The 18,698-nt window shown below is 37.7% G+C and overlaps 2 protein-coding genes and 1 non-coding gene across 3 annotated transcripts; all 3 read left to right on the top strand.

Moving 5' to 3' along the window:
- Positions 1-1,920: 1,920 nt before the first annotated feature.
- Positions 1,921-7,851, top strand: dkc1 (dyskeratosis congenita 1, dyskerin). The gene is made up of 15 exons (XM_028437840.1): positions 1,921-2,005; positions 2,470-2,513; positions 3,625-3,711; positions 3,987-4,078; positions 4,176-4,360; positions 4,518-4,582; positions 4,660-4,786; positions 4,958-5,088; positions 5,288-5,431; positions 5,499-5,619; positions 5,801-5,919; positions 5,988-6,091; positions 6,626-6,665; positions 6,734-6,847; positions 7,719-7,851. Exons 1-15 carry the CDS (start codon positions 1,990-1,992, stop codon positions 7,782-7,784), a joined length of 1,455 nt encoding a protein of 484 aa, XP_028293641.1. The 5' UTR covers positions 1,921-1,989; the 3' UTR covers positions 7,785-7,851.
- Positions 5,646-5,720, top strand: LOC114456999 (small nucleolar RNA SNORD83). Its single transcript, XR_003672917.1, has one exon. It is a non-coding gene; the product is annotated as a small nucleolar RNA SNORD83 (small nucleolar RNA).
- Positions 7,852-13,945: 6,094 nt separating the features above from the next.
- On the top strand, positions 13,946-17,085 carry ptafr (platelet-activating factor receptor). Its single transcript, XM_028438328.1, has 2 exons — positions 13,946-13,994; positions 15,587-17,085. Exon 2 carries the CDS (start codon positions 15,587-15,589, stop codon positions 16,748-16,750), a length of 1,164 nt encoding a protein of 387 aa, XP_028294129.1. The 5' UTR covers positions 13,946-13,994; the 3' UTR covers positions 16,751-17,085.
- Positions 17,086-18,698: the final 1,613 nt, after the last annotated feature.

Below are 18,698 nucleotides of genomic sequence, written 5' to 3'. Positions count from 1 at the left end.
TTCGTTCTATTGTTTTTATGTTCGTGCTAATGTGTTTTTTATGTTAGTCAATGCTGTGGAACTGTAATAACGTTTTGAAGAAAAAAGAAATGACATCAAACACCTAGACCCACGTCGTTCCTGTAGGGGCGTGGGTAAGGGCGCCATCTTGTGTGGGTCTGAGCGACAGAGTTTGGAAGTTGGGTTCAGTTTGAGTTTAAAAATGTTTTTTTCTTCTGACATAACAGATAGTGTGTGTGAAATAAATATAGACGGGAAGAATAAAGCTGCTCTGTGTAGCCTTTATAACATCTATTATTTACATACAATTATTTACATTATTATTATTAATAATGAGAATAATAATATGGGTAATGACTGAAATGAGATAGGGTGAGAAGCTCAATCATCCAGGAGGGACTTGGAGTAGAGCCGCTGGTCCTCCGAAAAAGCCTTTTCACACTCTGGAAGTGCGCATGCGCGACCGGTGGGAGTCATAGGTCAAAAGGGATATAAATGTAAACACGGTGCTGTTTGTGCTATGCGCTGAGATTTTCAGCGGACTTTTTGTACGATAAAGGTCGGCCTAATCTATCTGACATTCAATATATTGTAATTGCAACACTAAGACTGCAGTTACTCACTTATACCTGCTTTCAACGAACTCCTTTCAATAAATATTTGCGCTTTTAATGGACAAGGAGTCGCAAAAAAAAAAAAAAGCATAATCTTATGTTGCTTTGTTGTAATAATAAAACAGTATGTTGTATGTAAATAATATAAGAAAAGTGACTTGATCTAATCCCACGTGTTCATGACTAACAAATGATCCATATCTTTACATGTACTGTACATGTATATAAACTATAGCCATTATATGACACCAGGGATGTGGACCAGGCAGGTATTACAGTAGGAGTTCTCACTTTGAAAAAGTACATTTATGAGGTACACCATTAATTAACCAGGTCCATATGATTATTTTTAATTAAGCTATTATATTATTTAAATTTACAAATTTGAAGGAAGTGCACGATGGACAGGTCATATCATTTGCACATTTTCTTTGTGTAGTCTTGCTCCTTTTTTCTGCGTGTGTATAATCACTATTATTGGTGTGTGTGTGTGTTTTTTAAAAAATACAGCTCTTTGTAGTTTATACTATGCTTATATTATACTATATTAACACCCCTTGCTGTTTAATAAAGTATTTTCTGATTCTGATTAAGTGAAACAGCACTGATCTGATTCATGTTTACAAAATGTGACTATAACCTGGGTCACTGTTGAAACGTCAGGCAAAACCGGAATTGTCAGCTCGATGCCAAAACATCTTTTAAAGAATCAACACTCCAACTACAAAAATAATCAAAACCTCTGTCAGACTTGTTTCCTACACCATCAGCCATGGCCTGTTTATCCCTCTTGACCTTTGACCTAATGCGGAACAACTGAACCATAACGAGAGTGTGAAAAGTTTTATTGACAAAAGCCATGATGAGGTGGCTCGGGCACCGGGATGCACCCAGGACGCCTCCCTCCGGAAGGAGACCCCGAGGAAGACCCAGGACACGCTGGAGAGACTATGTCTCTGAGCTGGCCTGGGAACACCTCGGGACCCTTAGGAAGAGCTGGAAGAAGTGGCAGGGAGAGGGAGGTCTGGGCCTCCCTGCTGGGGATGCTGCCCCCACAACCCGGCAACGGATAAGCGGAAGAAAATGGATGAAAAATGGATTAATGGATGATTATAGTAATAATTATAATTGATTATTATAATATAATATAAAATAATAAAAATAAAAACAATATTATTATTATTATTATTATTATAATGATAAACAGCACTGATCTTTATTAATCTGAGCAGAAAGACACGATGTTAAATATTCTGTACAGCGGGTGGCGCTATGCTCATAGAGGTAGTGACTGCCAACAACCAGAGAAGAAGAAGAAGAAGGAGGAGCTTAACAGGCTGTAGGTCCAGTGCCCGCGTACAGTACGTCAGTCAAGATGGCGGAGACAAGCGGTGAGTTGCAGAGAGCTTTAGCTTACACACACAAACTAACTAACTAACTAACGAGGATAATCTAAACACTAAACGTACAGACGGTTATTTCCCGCTAAGGTTTAAACAATATGCGTCATATTCACGTTAAATCAACCGTATTTAGCAAAGTTTCATTTCAGTGCACGATTCCCGTAGGGCTGTCCATATGTTTCCGATGTTTGTATAAACACGGTTTGGGACATTTTTAAAGCTTTACACCCACACGCACGTCGATGAATCACAGGCATTGACACATTTAAAGTGGTTAAACGGACTTAATCTACACACCGTGTTTCTGTGAGCACGTGGATGCTTCCCGTTAGCTTTAGCATGCTAGCTGGCCTGCAGCAACTCCCACGTGTGCTAACGAATACCACGTGGCCCTCCTAATGATGGACATTCCAATGAAAGTGGATCAGATTGTTTTTTTTTTTCCGTTTCAGAGAAGAAGAAAAAGAAGTCGAAAAGGATCAGTGAAGAAGTCGGAGTGAGTCACTTTGTTCTAATCAATTGAAATGGTTGATTACAGCTGCTGTTGATTCAGAACCTTCTTAACCATTTAATCCGATTTCATTCACAGTAACAATTTCACTTGACATGAAAATATTTTCATAGAACTATTGTTGTAAATGTAAATTAACGTGAATTTAAGATTAGAGCCATGAATTCTACATTTAACAAAGTTTAAAACATAATACTTAAGATTCTTTGAATCGCCATCAAGCCTTTGAATTAAAATGGATTTATGTTTTGTTTTTTAAACCAGCCCTTTTAATGTTTACTATTAACCTGTGATCAATCAATTAAATATAAAATAATTTGCTTTATTATGGAGACTGTTAGAGTTAAACTGTAACTATGAAGCTTCAAATTACATAGTGCAGGGGTCTGCAACCTGCGGCTCTGGAGCCTCATGTGGCTCTTTAGCTCTTTTGCAATGGCTCCCTATAGCTTTAAAAAAAAATTAAATTATGAATTGGTATTTCTTACAAAGGGTATTGATGATTAATGCCATTAACTTAAAATAAAAATCTGATAAAACAGTTGTTTAACCTAAAAATAAATCACATCCACTACAGACCATCAACTTTCATTGCCCCTGTGGCTAACCTAGGTTTTAAATTCCTTTTAAGATAACTAAACTAACAAAAAGACTATTCTGAAAGAAAATAGAGATTGTATTTGTGTGGGGAAAGATTTATTTCATTGCCAACATGCCAGCTTATTATGTATGCTTGATATGCTGCAAGAAATTAGCAATTAGCATGTGTTGACCGACATGATCAAGTAATATTTTGTAGCTCTTCAAATCCATTAACTCTAAAAATTATTCGATATTATTTTAACTGCATAGCATTTTATACACTGTATTGTTTTCCTTGAGAAGGTATTTTTTACGGCTCCGGAAGGACTTCAATCCCGGCGAGATTAGGCAAAATGGCTCCTTTAAAAGTAAAGGTTGCAGACCCCTGACTTAGTGTATACTAGTTTTAATGTACGTTTGTTTAGGATGCACTGTTTTATTTAGTGTACTCGTTTCTTTAGTGTGTACTAGTTTATCTAATATGTACTTTTTGTGATTGTTTCTTTGTTCCCAGGAGATCCAGCAAAGCGAAGACTTCTTGATCCGACCAGAGTCCAAAGTTCCCGTCCTCGACACGTCTCAGTGGCCTCTGCTTCTAAAGGTGTGTGAGCTAAAGTCATGTGACGTGTTGAGTGTGTCATGTGACGTGATGAACCAGTTTATCCATTCTCTGAGCGGCGCCACGCTGCGTTCGTGTCGCTCTCTCGTTCTGAGTGAGCGACATCGTCACAGATTCTGACGTTCTGTCAGATTCTGACATGTGACGTTGAGCTCAGCCAATCGCTGCCAAGACGATTTTCTGCTCTGATCACATGACCTCTCTCTCTGTGTGTGTGTAGTGTGTGTCACTGAACTGATGAAGTGTTTGTTCCTCAGAACTTTGATAAGCTAAATATCCGGACCGCTCACTACACCCCCCTACCCAACGGTAGCAACCCCCTGAAGAGAAATATCCATGACTACGTCAGGTAAACATGGCTTAGCTGTTAGCATCTGTTAGGGTTAGTAAGTGTCTGTTAGCATTGAGTGTGTGAAGGTGATTGTGATGTGGTGCCATTTGCTCAGGTCTGGTTTCATTAATCTGGACAAACCTGCGAACCCATCGTCCCATGAGGTGGTGGCGTGGGTCCGGAGGATTCTACGTGTGGAGAAGACGGGTCACAGTGGGACGTTGGACCCTAAAGTCACAGGATGTCTGATTGTTTGTGTGGATCGAGCCACGCGATTGGTCAAGTCCCAGCAGAGCGCTGGTACGCCCCTCCAAAATAAAAGCCCTAAATTATGTTTGGAACAAGTGTAGTGTCGAGTGGTTGCCATGGTTACATAACCCACTGTTAACTGCTACTGACTCAGTTTAGTTGTTGGTCGGTGAGTAACCATGGTAACTGAGTTTTCTGTGTGTTGCAGGTAAAGAATACGTGGGAATCGTGCGTCTACACAACGCCATAGAGAGTGAACACACACTGGCTCGGGTCAGTTCTTCTCACAGATGCTTTGCACATTAAAGAAGGCGGGGCCTCAAACTCAAGCTCCTCCCCCTCTGTTGCAGGCAATGGAGACGTTGACTGGAGCTTTGTTCCAACGACCACCTCTGATTGCTGCTGTGAAACGGCAGCTGAGAGTGCGAACCATCTACGAGAGTAAACTACTGGAGTTTGACTCTGAGAGGAGATTAGGTAAGAGACTAGTCTTTGGTTAGTTAGTTAGCCAGCTTGATAGGTAGTAATAGTTGGCACTGGTTAGTTTGGTTAATTAATTGGTTAGCAGTGTTTGATCGTCTGTGTGAAAGTTAGTTAATTAGGTATTAATGGTTAATGATTATTAATTTAACATATATCTGTACGCAGGGATCTTCTGGGTGAGCTGTGAAGCAGGAACCTACATCAGAACTCTGTGCGTCCATCTTGGCTTGGTGCTGGGAGTCGGAGGTCAGATGCAGGAGCTGAGACGAGTCCGGTCCGGGGTCCTGGGAGAAAAGGTCAGAGGTCACCCACAGGTCACATGTCACTCAGAGTGTTGAGTACGAACCTGCTGCTTCGTGCACGTTCGTTATTAGACTCTGAGACAGAAAGAGCAACGGACCTGCTGATTGGTTCAGACAGGCTCACCGCTGCTGACATCATCACTAACCTCTGACCCCTCCAGGACATGACATCACTAACCTCTGACCCCTCCAGGACAACATGGTGACGATGCATGACGTGATGGATGCCCAGTGGCAGTTCGACCACAACAAAGACGAGACTTACCTGAGGAGAGTGATCTTCCCTCTGGAGAAGCTGCTGGTGTCTCACCGACGGTTGGTGATGAAAGACAGCGCTGTGAGTCATCGACCAATCAGGGAGTCAGTAATCACTACCAACTGTAACTATAATTACCCATCTACAGGTCAATGCCATCTGTTACGGAGCTAAAATCATGATTCCTGGAGTTTTGCGCTACGAGGACGGCATCGAAATCAACCAGGACATTGTTGTCATGACAACCAAAGGAGAGGCTGTCTGCACAGGTGTGTGTGTGTGTGAGTGAGCTGAAGCCACATGATGACGCCAGTGTGCAGCAGCCCTCGGGCTCTGATGACACCTCACCTATCACCCTTGTCTGATGGCTTTATACAGTCAGTTGATCAGTCATGTGACCTGTAGTCATTGACACTATCATGCTAATTCGTGTGACCCCTCCCTCTGCAGCGGTGGCCCTGATGACTACAGCAGTGATTTCTACGTGTGATCACGGCGTGGTGGCAAAGATTAAACGAGTCATCATGGAGAGGGACACGTACCCTCGGAAGTGGGGGCTCGGCCCCAAGGTGAGTACGGCGGCTACTACCAGGGGTCAGGTGACCTCTGACCTTTCTCACCATTGTCTCCTGATCAGGCGAGTCACAAGAAAATGATGGTCCAGAAAGGACTTCTGGACAAACACGGGAAACCCAACGGCAGCACGCCGCAGGGCTGGACGGAGCAGTACGTGGACTACAGGTGGGTGGGGCTGAGGGGGCGGGGCCTCCTGCAGACTGTTATCCCTCTGAGAGCTGTTCGTGTTCTCTGAGGGAGTCGATCTGCTACAGTAACACTCGGCCTGATCCCTTCACTCTGACACCATCAGAGCTATGGCTTCAGCTGAGGACAGTGACATCATCATGATGTCATAATGAACTGTTATTGTTCACCATCTTCTTATTTCTTTTTTTTTATGTCGAGGCCTTCAATAATGATAGACTCAAAGTTTTTTTTAATGTATGCGTGTTTACTTTCTAACAAACTACAAACATCAGTTTCTCTTAAAACATAAAGTGCTTTTTTTTTTTTTAACCAAAAAGCTGTGATAAATTTCTGCTGAGGTTCGTTCATGCATCTGTGACTGTGGGTGGGGCTTAACTACCACTCTGTGAGGGGGGAGGGGCCAACATCAGTTCAGTAATAAGACAAATGTCAGATTTTAGTGTGACTCAAATATTTGATCTTTATCAATGAGACGTTGACACTGATGCTAACGTTGTTTCTGGTTGACAGTGTTTCTACGGTAACACCAGAGGCTGAAGCTTCATCAAAGGTAAGGGTTTAATTGGCCACGTTAACGGCATAGGAGGAGCTCCACTGACTCTGAACTTTGACCCTCAGAGGAAACGGGAGCCAGAGAGTGAGGAAGAAACGACGGAACCCACGAAAAAAGAGAAGAAGAAGAAGAAAGAGAAGAAGTCGAAAACAGAAGCTGAAGAAACGACAGAAACAGAAGTGAGACTTTATTTAATATTTACCCACAGATTAATGAGAAATATTTAATATTTTACACACAGATTATTGTGAAATATTTAATATTTACACAAATTAGTGAGAAATATTTAATATTTACCCACAAAATTAATATTTACCCACAGATTAATGGGAAATATTTAATATTTTACACACAGATTAATGGGAAATATTTGATATTTACACAAATTAGTGAGAAATATTTAATATTCACCCACAGAATTAATATTTACCCACAGATTAATGGGAAATATTTACCCACAGATTAATGGGAAATATTTAATATTTACACACAGATTAATGGGAAATATTTAATATTTTACACACAGATTAGTGAGAAATATTTAATATTTTACAGATTAATGGTAAATAATTGATATTTACACACAAAGTTTTTTTTTTTTTTTTTTTTTTTTTTTTTTTAAATTAACCAAATCACACACAGCGGAGTACACACATGTGCACACGCTCTAAATCAGCTGAACACACTGAGCTGTCAATCAATGGTCACGGAAGCACAAGCCCCTCCTACAAGCTTTAATTAAAAAAACAGGGCGGGGCCAACGTTGATGGTCCAATCACATCATAGAATGTGTTCTCAACCTATAGTAATATATTCAGTGTTTATTTTTTTCCTTTGATTCTTCACTGTTTTACATCAAAGCGATATTAAAGCTCCTTCAAAGTCATCTAATGATGTCACATGTTAAAATAAAGATCTACACACTGATGTTTGTGTATCTCAGGCTTTAAAACACTAAACTGTTGATAAGTAGTGTTAATGGCATGGATTTATAATAATAAATAATGGCTTCAAATAAATGTATTTTGATTAACTAATGTTTGTGTCCAGGATGTGGAGAGTGCGAAGAAGAAGAAGAAGAAAAAGAAAAAACAGGAGGAGGAAGTTTCGGAGTGACATTGAATGTATTATTTCTGTAAATATTCATGAACTGTAATTTCAAAATAAATTTTTTTTATTCTAATTGTTTCTTTTAATTTTTTTATTAAACTTCAATTTGAAATCTTTAACATGTGGTTTCCATGTTGATCATTTTGATCACATGATGTGGTTTGCAAATTCTCACTTAAAACATGGCAAAAACAAATTGACTTTTACTCTGAAAAGCAACAGACTTGCCGACGCATTATCGGACCTCCAAACCTTTCATTCAGATGTCATTTGCACATTGATGTTTAACTTACAGTTTTGCACTGCTTATCATATGCTTTGTTTAATCGTGCTGCAGAAACATCTAAATTTTCTGTTCTTTAGATTAATTAAGGAATTGATTATATTTGAGCATTAGTGGCCATTCATCAGCGCTTCACTTTACTACATTTTGTTATGACGCAGCCTTATTTTAAATATTTTACCTTTTTTAAACAGCCACAGAATCATAGGGTATTTCATCAGTGTTCTTAAAACCAGGCCTACGGTTTAAACAAACAATTAGGGGTAAAAGCGCTGCATCACTTACATATGGTTAGGGTCCCTTTTTTCTGTCTAGCAGAGGTGCAACTGACGGCCCTCAAAGTAAACACAAATACACAACAAAAAATAGATCAAAATCACTCCAAAAACACAAGTTGATGACAAAATAGCCAGAAATCTATAAATCAAAAAATAAAAGCCATTAACACAAAGGCCTAATGTTCAGATTCATTAACTCAATGCCTTTTAAGACATTTTAAGGATCCGCGGGAACCCTGAAGATTATATACATGTTTTCAACAGCTATTTACAACTGACAAATGTTTCAAAATTGAATGAAAATAATGCTCTTACATGATTTAATTTTTGGCCAATCAGTTGCTAATGAAGTTGCATCAATTTGTTATTTGTTTTAAATATTTTTTGTGAGTTTTAATGTAACAACATATCACGTGAGTCTGAAAGGTTGAAAATAATTAAGTTTTATATTCACGCCTGAATGAGTGTTTGTGCTAATGTTAGTAAATGAACATTGAGGGAAATGAGCCATTTGTACCTCCAACTGATTACTGTACGCAGCACATAAACAACTCTTCACACGTTTAAATGTATTAGAAGTGCAAACAGGAAAAGGTTAACTTATGAATGGTAGTTGTAGTAGTAGGGTGAAAAGATTGACGATACTGGGCTCATGATAATGATATCGGAGAAGATTTTTGGAAAAAGAAAAAAAAAAGCAATTTTAATTCTTGATTTGTAATAATTGCAGAGAATCTCTGTGATGTTAATCCCGTGCGAATCGTCCATGTCAGTAATTTGTAAAAAAAAAAATTTCCCCGTAAATGACCTACTATACGTATTTTGCTGAACTTCGAGGTCCTGTGACGATACTGATCCAATGCGAATAGGCATCTGATTTGGACGGAAATGGGCGGCATCTGATGCATGTTTACGCGTGGTTTTGTTTCCGGTGTCTGAGTTTACCTAGTATTGGAATCGATTATGAGCATGTATGCGCATGCACACACAACCATAACCCTATCCAATAAACATTCAAAACAAAACTTTATTATATTTTTTAGCAAAAAAATTGTTTTCCGGTTGTGCGCATGCTCATCGATCTCAGTACGAGGTAAACTCAGACCGTGACACGGTGTTTGTAGCCTTCTATTTAATACAGCTAGCGCTAGCGGTAACACCGATCTGTGGTCAAAAGCCTGCAAAGTCATTTTAACATCAACTCATACTGTTTCACGTTTTTAGATGTTCGTAAATTTCAGCAAAATCTCAGTGTGTGAATGCGCCACATGAAAAGCAGACGTTGGGGGCTCATTTATTTATTACATGGGGTCCCTAGGTAAAACTAATCCTGTGCAAATAGTGCTTATGAAACCAACATCCATTTTGAACTTTAAAAAAAAAAAAAAAAAATGTATGTTTTGGATGTATATTTTTGGAAAAGTTTTTTTTTTGTATTCATCTGTTGCTTTGTGTATGTAAATATTTTACCAAAATGTAGTTGGAATTGGTGAGATGAATTTATAAGACCCTGTGGTCTTCTTAACCTCTACCAGCACAGTGGTGTTATAAATGTTCGATTTTTTTTTAATATTTTGTATGTGCAAACAAATTAATACTCTGGGTAGCTTTTCAATTCAAATATGAAATATAAAATTATACATAAAAACTTTCTTTCCTCCTATTTTAACTTATAGATGTCACTGTATGTGTAGCTAGGCTACAGTGTTCGAGAACGGTTTCATTTCGTGTGTGTGTGCGCGCGCGCGGGGTCCAGTTTGGTGCGCGCGCGCTTGTGTGTGTGTGGTCCAGTTTGGTGCGCGCGCGTGGGGTCCAGTTTGGTGCGCGTGTGTGTGTGGGTGTGTGGTCGTTTGGTGCGCGCGCGCGCGTGGGGGTGTGTGGTCCAGTTTGGTGTGTGGTCAAGTTTGGTGCGCGTGTGTGTGGGTGTGTGGTCTAGTTTGGTGCGCGCGCGGGGTCCAGTTTGGTGTGTGTGGGTGTGTGGTCCAGTTTGGTGCGCGCGCGTGGGGTCCAGTCTGGTGCGCGCGCGGGGTCCAGTTTGGTGCGCGCGCGCGTGGGGTCCAGTTTGGTGCGCGCGCGGGGTCCAGTCTGGTGCGCGCGCGCGTGGGGTCCAGTTTGGTGCGCACGTGCGTGGGGTCCAGTTTGGTGCGCGCGCGCGTGTGGGTGTATGTGTTTGGTCTAGTTTGGTGCGCACGTGTGCTTAAGTCATTTTGTATATTTAACACAAATGTATGTGTTTTGGTGCCATCTTGTGTTTTTGTTGTCCTATATTAGTTTTTTTAGAGTAATTTTTTTATATTTTACACATTTTTATGTATTTTTGTCGTCATTTGGTGTTTTTAGAGTCATTTTAATGTGATTTTGTGTGTTTTGGATGACATTTTGTTTTATTCGTGTTGTCATTGCGTATTTTCATTATTTTGTATGTTTTTGCTGTTTAATGTTTAAGGAGTAATTTTACATACATTTTATGTATTTCAGGTGTCATTTTGTTTTTGTTGTCCCATATTATTTGGTTTTCATTTTGTCCGTTAGTATAGCTCATTTCATATGTTCTTGCTGTCATTTTGTGTGTTTTCAGAGTCATTTTGTTTCTCTTTTTTGTCTGTTTCTCTTTTTTCTTAATTGTTTTTTTTAATGTATTTTTGGTGTCGTTTTGTGTTTTTAGAGTGATTTTGGGGTGATTTTCGTGTGTTTTTGTTGTCCCATGTTATTTTTTTTTGGTTGTCCTTTTGTTTATTTTTGTTTTCTGTTAGTGTATCTCATTTTGTATGTTTTAAGAGACATTTTATATATTTTACACACATTTTACGTGTTTTTGGGGTCATTAAGTGTTTTTGTTGTCCTATATTCTTTTTTTTAAAAGTTTTTTTATAGTCATTTTGTATATTCTAATCAATTTTTATGTATTTTTTGTCATTTTGTGTTTTTAAAGTCATTTCAATGGGATTTTGGTGTCGTTTTGTGTTTTTGTTGGCATTTTGGTTTTTGTGTTGTCATATTGCATATTTTTTTATTATTTTGCATGTTTTTGCTGTTTTGTGTGTTTTAGGAGTCGCTTTGTATATTTTGCAGGCATTTGTTGTATTTCTGCTGTCATTTTGTGTTTTTGTTGTCCATGATTTGTTTTTCATTTTGTGGATTTAATTTGTTGTGCGTTAATATATCTCATTTCAAATGTTTTTGCTGTCATTTCGTATATAATTGTCGTTCTGTGTTCTTAGAGTGTGATTTTTGTGTTATTTGTTTTATGGTTATTTTGTGTCTGTTCTACATGAGCCAATCAGAGGTCGTCTTTGTGTGTGAAATCAAGATAGATATGCAAATACGAGTTACCAAACAATTCATCTATTTAGTCGACAAAGACAGAAATAAATTAAGTGAAAAACTGAATTTTTCACTATTGTTTGAGGAAACTTAAATCAAGTGACACACAGCACTACACACTACACACACACACACACGGTAGTGTTAAAAGCTTCCTGAGCTTTTTTTAGTCTCTACCACCATCCAGTGGTTAAAAAGCACCACTGTTCATTTGATGATCTAATGCTGACTGAAGGCAGCAGATTAACTTGTAAAATGTAGATGTTCTTTAGCTATGACAGAAATATTTGTCTTTAATTTTGTGTTTTTTTTTTTTTTTTGAGTAATTTTTTGCAGTTGGCTACATTTGCAAAAAAACTTTACACACATTGTGACAACAAAAATGAAAAGAAAACGTACAAAAACAACAACAGAAGTACACAAAATTCACCAAAAACACATTATGACAACAAAGATGACACCAAAAACACACACAATGACATCAAAAATGCACAAAATTACTCTCAAAATACACAAGACAACTGTGAAAACACACAAAATGACAACAGAAACACACTAAATGAATCCAAGGAAACACAAAACAACAAGAAACATACAAAATGTGAGGAAAAATATACAAAATGACTAGAAAAACATCACAATATGAATCCAAAAACACGAACAAATGAATACAAAATGAGATAATAAATATACAAAATGACCACATGTACACACAAACCTGTATTAATGTTAAAGATAATAAACGTTGTTCACAGAATGGTGCATTCTGGACCTGAACCTCGTATAATTTAAGTGTCTTCATCACAATGTGTGAAGGAAGGAATGCTAATGACAATAAGTGACGCATCAATCAAATCAGTATTAATGCTAATCATTTAGCAGCAGTCGTTTTGACTAATCACTTCAATCATGACTCAGTGATGATACAGAAACTAATTTCATTAAGTGTGTTGATTAATCACTTGCTTTAATGAAACGTATAACGTGGGAGGTAAATGTGAAAATGAAGCAAACCATGAAGAGAGTTTAATGGAATCGAGTTGTTAATTAATGTTGGTGTTAAGGCAGATTTAAAAAGGCTCAAAATGTCCTAATGGCTTTTATTTTGTAATTTCTCTAAAACACTCAGAGAAAAGAAAGTGAAAGCTTTTGTTTATACGTTTGTTTTCAAAGGATAAGAGGTTAGTTGTTTATTGACTGCTGAGGCCAAGAACCCACACATGTGGCCCTCAGTCTAGTGTTGTGCACACTCCTCCAAAGTAAATACGCAAAATGACTCCAAAAACACACGAAAGGACAGAATGATACACAAAACAAAAAAAAACAAAACAGCAAAACTACAGAAAATGACTTAAAAAAGACTCAAAACAACAATAAAAACACACAAAATGATGACAAAAAATTAGGAAACAACAAAAGTATACAAAATGACATAAAAAAAGACAAAACGACAACAAAAATATACATGACAAATATTTATCAAAACAACAAAAACACAAAACACAAATTATTATTATTATTACTATTACATAAACACATAAAACAACAACAAAAATTCTCAAAGTTACAACATATAAAACAAAATGACAGAAAAACACAAACAACAATGTAAACACACAAAATGACAACAAATATACACTAATATGACAGAAAAACACACAAAACACTTACAAGAACTTATAAAACAACAACAACAATATAAAAACAACAAAAATACACAAATATGACAGAAAACAACAACAAAAATACTCAAATTAACAACAAATATATACAGAAATGACAGGAAAACACACCAAACAACAATGAAAACAAAAATTTAACAAAAATGACAGAAAACAACAACAAAAATGCACAAAAAGTCAAAAACATACAAAAATGACAGAAAAACATAGAAACCCATTGATCCTCACTGTCTTAGTTTCCCATATCTGCCTTAAAGCCTCTTATCATGATCGACTGACAGCAGAGCATGAAATCCTGATGCTGAATTAATAATAATAATAATAATAATAATAATAATAATATTTGGAAACCTGCACCTTTCAGGTCACTTTACAATGCACAGAATAAAACCACAATAAAAGTTTAGTATCTTACAACACACTTTCCACAGTCGTCTGCCACACCTTCATCTTGAACTGTTAAACACTCCCACACACACACACACACACACACACACACACACACACACACACACACACACACACACACACACGCACACACACACACACACACACACACACACACACACACACACACACACACACACACACACACACACACTCACTCTACTGTTACAGACACAGCAGCAGGCGTCTAAGAAGCTGCCAGGTAAGGAGGTTTCTTTTCAAACAGAAAGGGAGGCAGATTTAAGTTACATTTATTTAAATCTTTATGTGGCTTTTAAACCCTGATATAGAAAAAGTGTTGGAGTTGTGGAGAAAAAAGTAGAAACGAACTGTAAAGAAAGTGTTAATTTTACTCAACGGTAATGACGATGATGAAAAAAGGAGTTGCTTGTTATCAGACTTCTGTTACCAAATATCATTAAAATGTCTTACATTCCACAAAGCCTTTGATTTATTTTCCTCTTTCTGTGTTACCGACAGTATATTCACTGTAAAACTACATTTGATGGAGATGAAGTTCTTTGTGAGTTTCTGTAGCTTATCAAACAATATTTAACAATTCTTTCCCATTTACCTGGATCTATATTAGCTACTGTTGTCTGTGAAAAAAAAAAAAAAAGAAAGAAAGACAAAACTTAAAACATGGTGCCAAGAGCACACAGATAACTACAGAAATACACAAAATGAGAGAATAGAACAAAAATCACACAAAATAACAACAAAAACAACCAAAATGAGAGAAAAATGTACTCAATGGGACCAAGAACACATTAAAAAAAGACAAAAATAGAGAAAATAACACCAAAAACACACAAAATTGAGAAAAAATTTGATTAAATTAAACTCGACACACAAAATGACAACAAAAAAATGCAAAACTGACAATAAAAAATAAACAATTCAAAAATGACAATAACAATATTCAGTTTGGTCATTATTTTAAATGCTTTAGTGGACAGGGACACTATGGTTGCTTTCATTGTATGAAGGAATGCATTGGTAGCTTCAGTTAAAGAAGCAGATTGTAGAGATGTGTGCATCTGATTTAATTTCAAGGGAGATGCTGAAAAAGAACAATGACAGAGGAGAAAAAGGATTAAAAGAAATGGATGAAAATAAGAAAAGCAAAGCCTTTTAAGGCAGAAATAGTTCAAGTTCAGAATGAAACGTGAAGGAAGACACACAGGAAATGTGTTTCTGATGTGCGTGGGTGTGTTGTAAATGTCACCATAATGTACTACTCACACTAAGTCTGACATCTCATTGAGTATGTAGTGTGTTCACATTAAATAGTATGGAAAGATTGAGTACGTGAGAAATACCAGGATGTATACTATATGGGGACATTTTTTAAGTATGCACGGTGGGCACACTAGTCATACTTCAAGCTAAAAATCAAACATCCTCTTCAAACATCTCTTCTTGTCTTCCAGTAATTTTTTTAACGCTTTTGTAAACAGGGCTCTTGTTTTGAAGTTAACAGGAAGTTTTGTCTCTTGCACAATGGAGGGTTTCTGAAAATGTTGGCGTTAAATGTGTCTTCGTGAGTTTTATGGATCAAATGATCACATGTTGATTTATACTTGGTCACTTTCTCACTTCAAATGTTTTCAGAGCTTTCAAAGTAAAGGTGGAGAATCAACAGAGATATTTAGCCTGGAAGTATACTTCAGTGGGAACGCTCATCATCCTCAATATACTTATACTATATAGTAGACAGTATATACTCATTGAGTTTGTGGTATGTAGCACTTGTTTCTTCTGACATGTACCTTTTGTTTTGTTTTACCACAGATGGAGACTTTTCCAAAGACTGAACAAATCTCTACGACTCCAAGTCCTGATCCGGTTCTAACGACCACCAATGTCTCGTCTTTCCTGGACTCGGAGTTCCGTTACGTGCTCTTCCCCATCGTCTACAGCCTCGTCTTCATCCTCGGGTTCTTCGCAAACCTCTACGTGCTCTTTGTTCTGCGATGCCTCCGTCAAGCCAAGGCCATGGGAGAAATACGCATCTACATGACCAACCTGACCATCGCCGACCTGCTGTTCGTCAGCGCCCTCCCCTTCTGGATCGGTTACTATAGTCGCCACGGCGACTGGGTCTATGGAGACTTCATGTGCAGGCTGACGGGCTCCTTCTTCTTCATCAATACTTACGGCACCATCCTCTTCCTCGCAGCCATCAGCCTGAACCGTTACTGGGCGGTGACTCGGCCCCTGGACATGGCCTCGTCGGACCACAGGAGGCGTGGGATCGTGGTGTGCGTTGTCATCTGGTTGTTCACGTTGTCCATGTCCATTCCATATCTGGCTACTCCAGCAACCAACAGCGACAGCCCATCGAGCAATGTCACCCGCTGCTTTGAGGGATACCAAGAAGAAACCAACTTTCAGAAGAGAACCGTGGCCATCACCCATTTCATCATCATCGGATTGTTTCTGGTTATATTCTTACTCGTTGTGGTGTGTAACTTCCTCATTGCTCGAGAGTTACTGTCACAGAATCTTCCTGAATCAGGACTCGGATCTGTGGCGCACGAATCCAGAAAGTGCAACGGATCTGGTAAGAGGCGGAGAGGGCCGAAACGAAGGGCCCTGCAGATGTTATGGGCCGTGGTCGGTGTCTTTGTTCTGTGCTTCACGCCTCATCACGTCCTCCAGGGATTCTGGACCCTGGCTGTGCTGCGGATCACAGAGGGCTGGGGCCACGTGGACTGGGGCCAGGACACGCGCCAGATACTCAACGACCTGCATCAGATCACGCTGGCTCTCATGGGCCTCAACTGCATCCTGGATCCGGTGATTTACTTCTTTGCCACGACCAAGTTCAGGAGATTTATAACGGCTCACATGAAGAAGTTGGCCAGGGGAGAAGGATGCTCGCAGACCCTCACCTCACAGGTCTCCAGGGACAGCAGGAACCAGAGCATGAGACTTCAGAGCGAGCGACATTAAAGAATGAGACTCATATTTGTAATGAAAGGATTTTATTGTGAAGAAATGTCTGATACACACGTTTAAAGACCTTCGAACCCAAGTCCAAAGGGACTATTTTTTCATATGAAACGCCAGAGGTGTAAAGAGTACTGATATCTACCTACTCAAGTACTGCTACTTGATTAAACAAGTACAAATATGTCATACATAAAATACTCAAGTACAAGTGAAAAGTACTTGAGTATTAAGTAGTACTCAATGTAAAAGTTACTAGTTACTTTCACCCCCATGTTTATTTTTGGTAATAAATGTTGTTGCCACGGTTCCCTTGCATACAGTAAACATCTCATGTATAAACTTAAAAAGGAAAATATGAATTCTTGCACAATTGGAACTTAATTCATTTTCCACAAAGGCATCTGTATATAATAAAAGGTTTGTCAAAATGTACAATTATTTAAAAAAAAATCAATTCAAAATTAAAAAAAAGAAAATTCTGAGGCTAAAAGTAGCTACATTTATGAGCTCTAAAACAGTGCCACACCAAAGGAACCATGTGGGTAACAACATATTTAGACTTAGACTTTCTTTAATGTCATTCAAACTTGAACTTTACAGTACAGATAAGAATGAGTATTTACATAAGGTAAGTAGGATTTAAGAAAGAAAAGGTGCAGATATAAATAGATATCAAGAGGAAAAGTTATGTGTAAGATTTCTGTACAGATAAGATTATTGCACTTTTTTTTTTTTTTGGGTAGAAACCTCAAACTGAAGAGACCATGAAACAATATTATTAAATATTAGAAAAATATTCATAAAAAACAATCATTTACTCAGTAACGGTTGGGTGTAGAAATGTAACTATTTACTTATATACTCAAAAAGGTACAAGTACCCATAAAAACAATTCAACTCCAGTAACGTGAGTACTTGTAATCCATTACTTTCACCTCTGTTAAGCGCATTTAAAGGAGCAGTAAAACTTTTACTTTGGTCCCAGGCTTTTGCATTGGGACTGACAAAATTGTTTGTGCTTTTATTGTGAAGGGCATTTCTTTTTTTCTCACAGTAGTGTCTACGTATACTGATAATTTGTTGCTTATATATGCTTTAAAAAGAGGTTTATATTTTTTTACTTGAGTTTGACTTTTGAATTTTTCATTTTGTTTTTTAAACTTGAATATAATAATTGTTTTTTTTTTTTGCAATTATTGGTTTTTGATTAAAAAGCAGTTCATCAGGAGGAAGGGAGAATCCGTTGTTCTTCTTTTGTCACTACCAAACGTTTGAAAGAATTTTTTTGTCAGTGGGTGAGAGAGGATACTAAAGCTAAACCAGTGGACAACCAGTGATTATGAGAATGGTGTGAATAATGTAAAATAAAATGTAAACTCTTTTAATAGAAAACCTTTGAGAATATACTTTATGGCAGACTCGGTGACAAAGGGCAACCCGGGCAGGATCCAACCCTCACTGTCCAACATAATACACAAAATGATTCATGAAACATAGAAAATGCCAACAAAACCTCATAAAACAACCACTTAAACACAAAGAATAATGACAAAAACACACTGAACAGCAATAACTATACAAAATGAAACCAAAGACACATGATATGCCAACAAAATTACACAAAATGAGAGAAAAATATAAAAAAAAGGACAGAAAGTGATTCCAAAAATTCACAAATCACTAACAAAAATGATTGAAAATGACAGAAAAATATACAAATTGTCAACAAGACCACATAAAATAAAACATAAACACACATAATGACTCCAAAACATACAATTGAATAAAAGAAATTCACAAAACGACAACAGACAGATTCTTTGACTAAAAGCTCTCAAAATGCTTAGTTCTAGTAACTTCCTCAGCAACTCGTACAATTATTTTGTTCACATTCAAAGAACATGAGGTGATGCTTGGGTTGCAACAGTGTTTCCTGTGAAGCACAAAA

The sequence above is a fragment of the Gouania willdenowi genome, chromosome 22, assembly GCF_900634775.1.
Source record: "Gouania willdenowi chromosome 22, fGouWil2.1, whole genome shotgun sequence".
Classification (NCBI taxonomy): domain Eukaryota; kingdom Metazoa; phylum Chordata; class Actinopteri; order Blenniiformes; family Gobiesocidae; genus Gouania; species Gouania willdenowi.
This window is presented reverse-complemented; position numbering and strand designations above follow the sequence as displayed.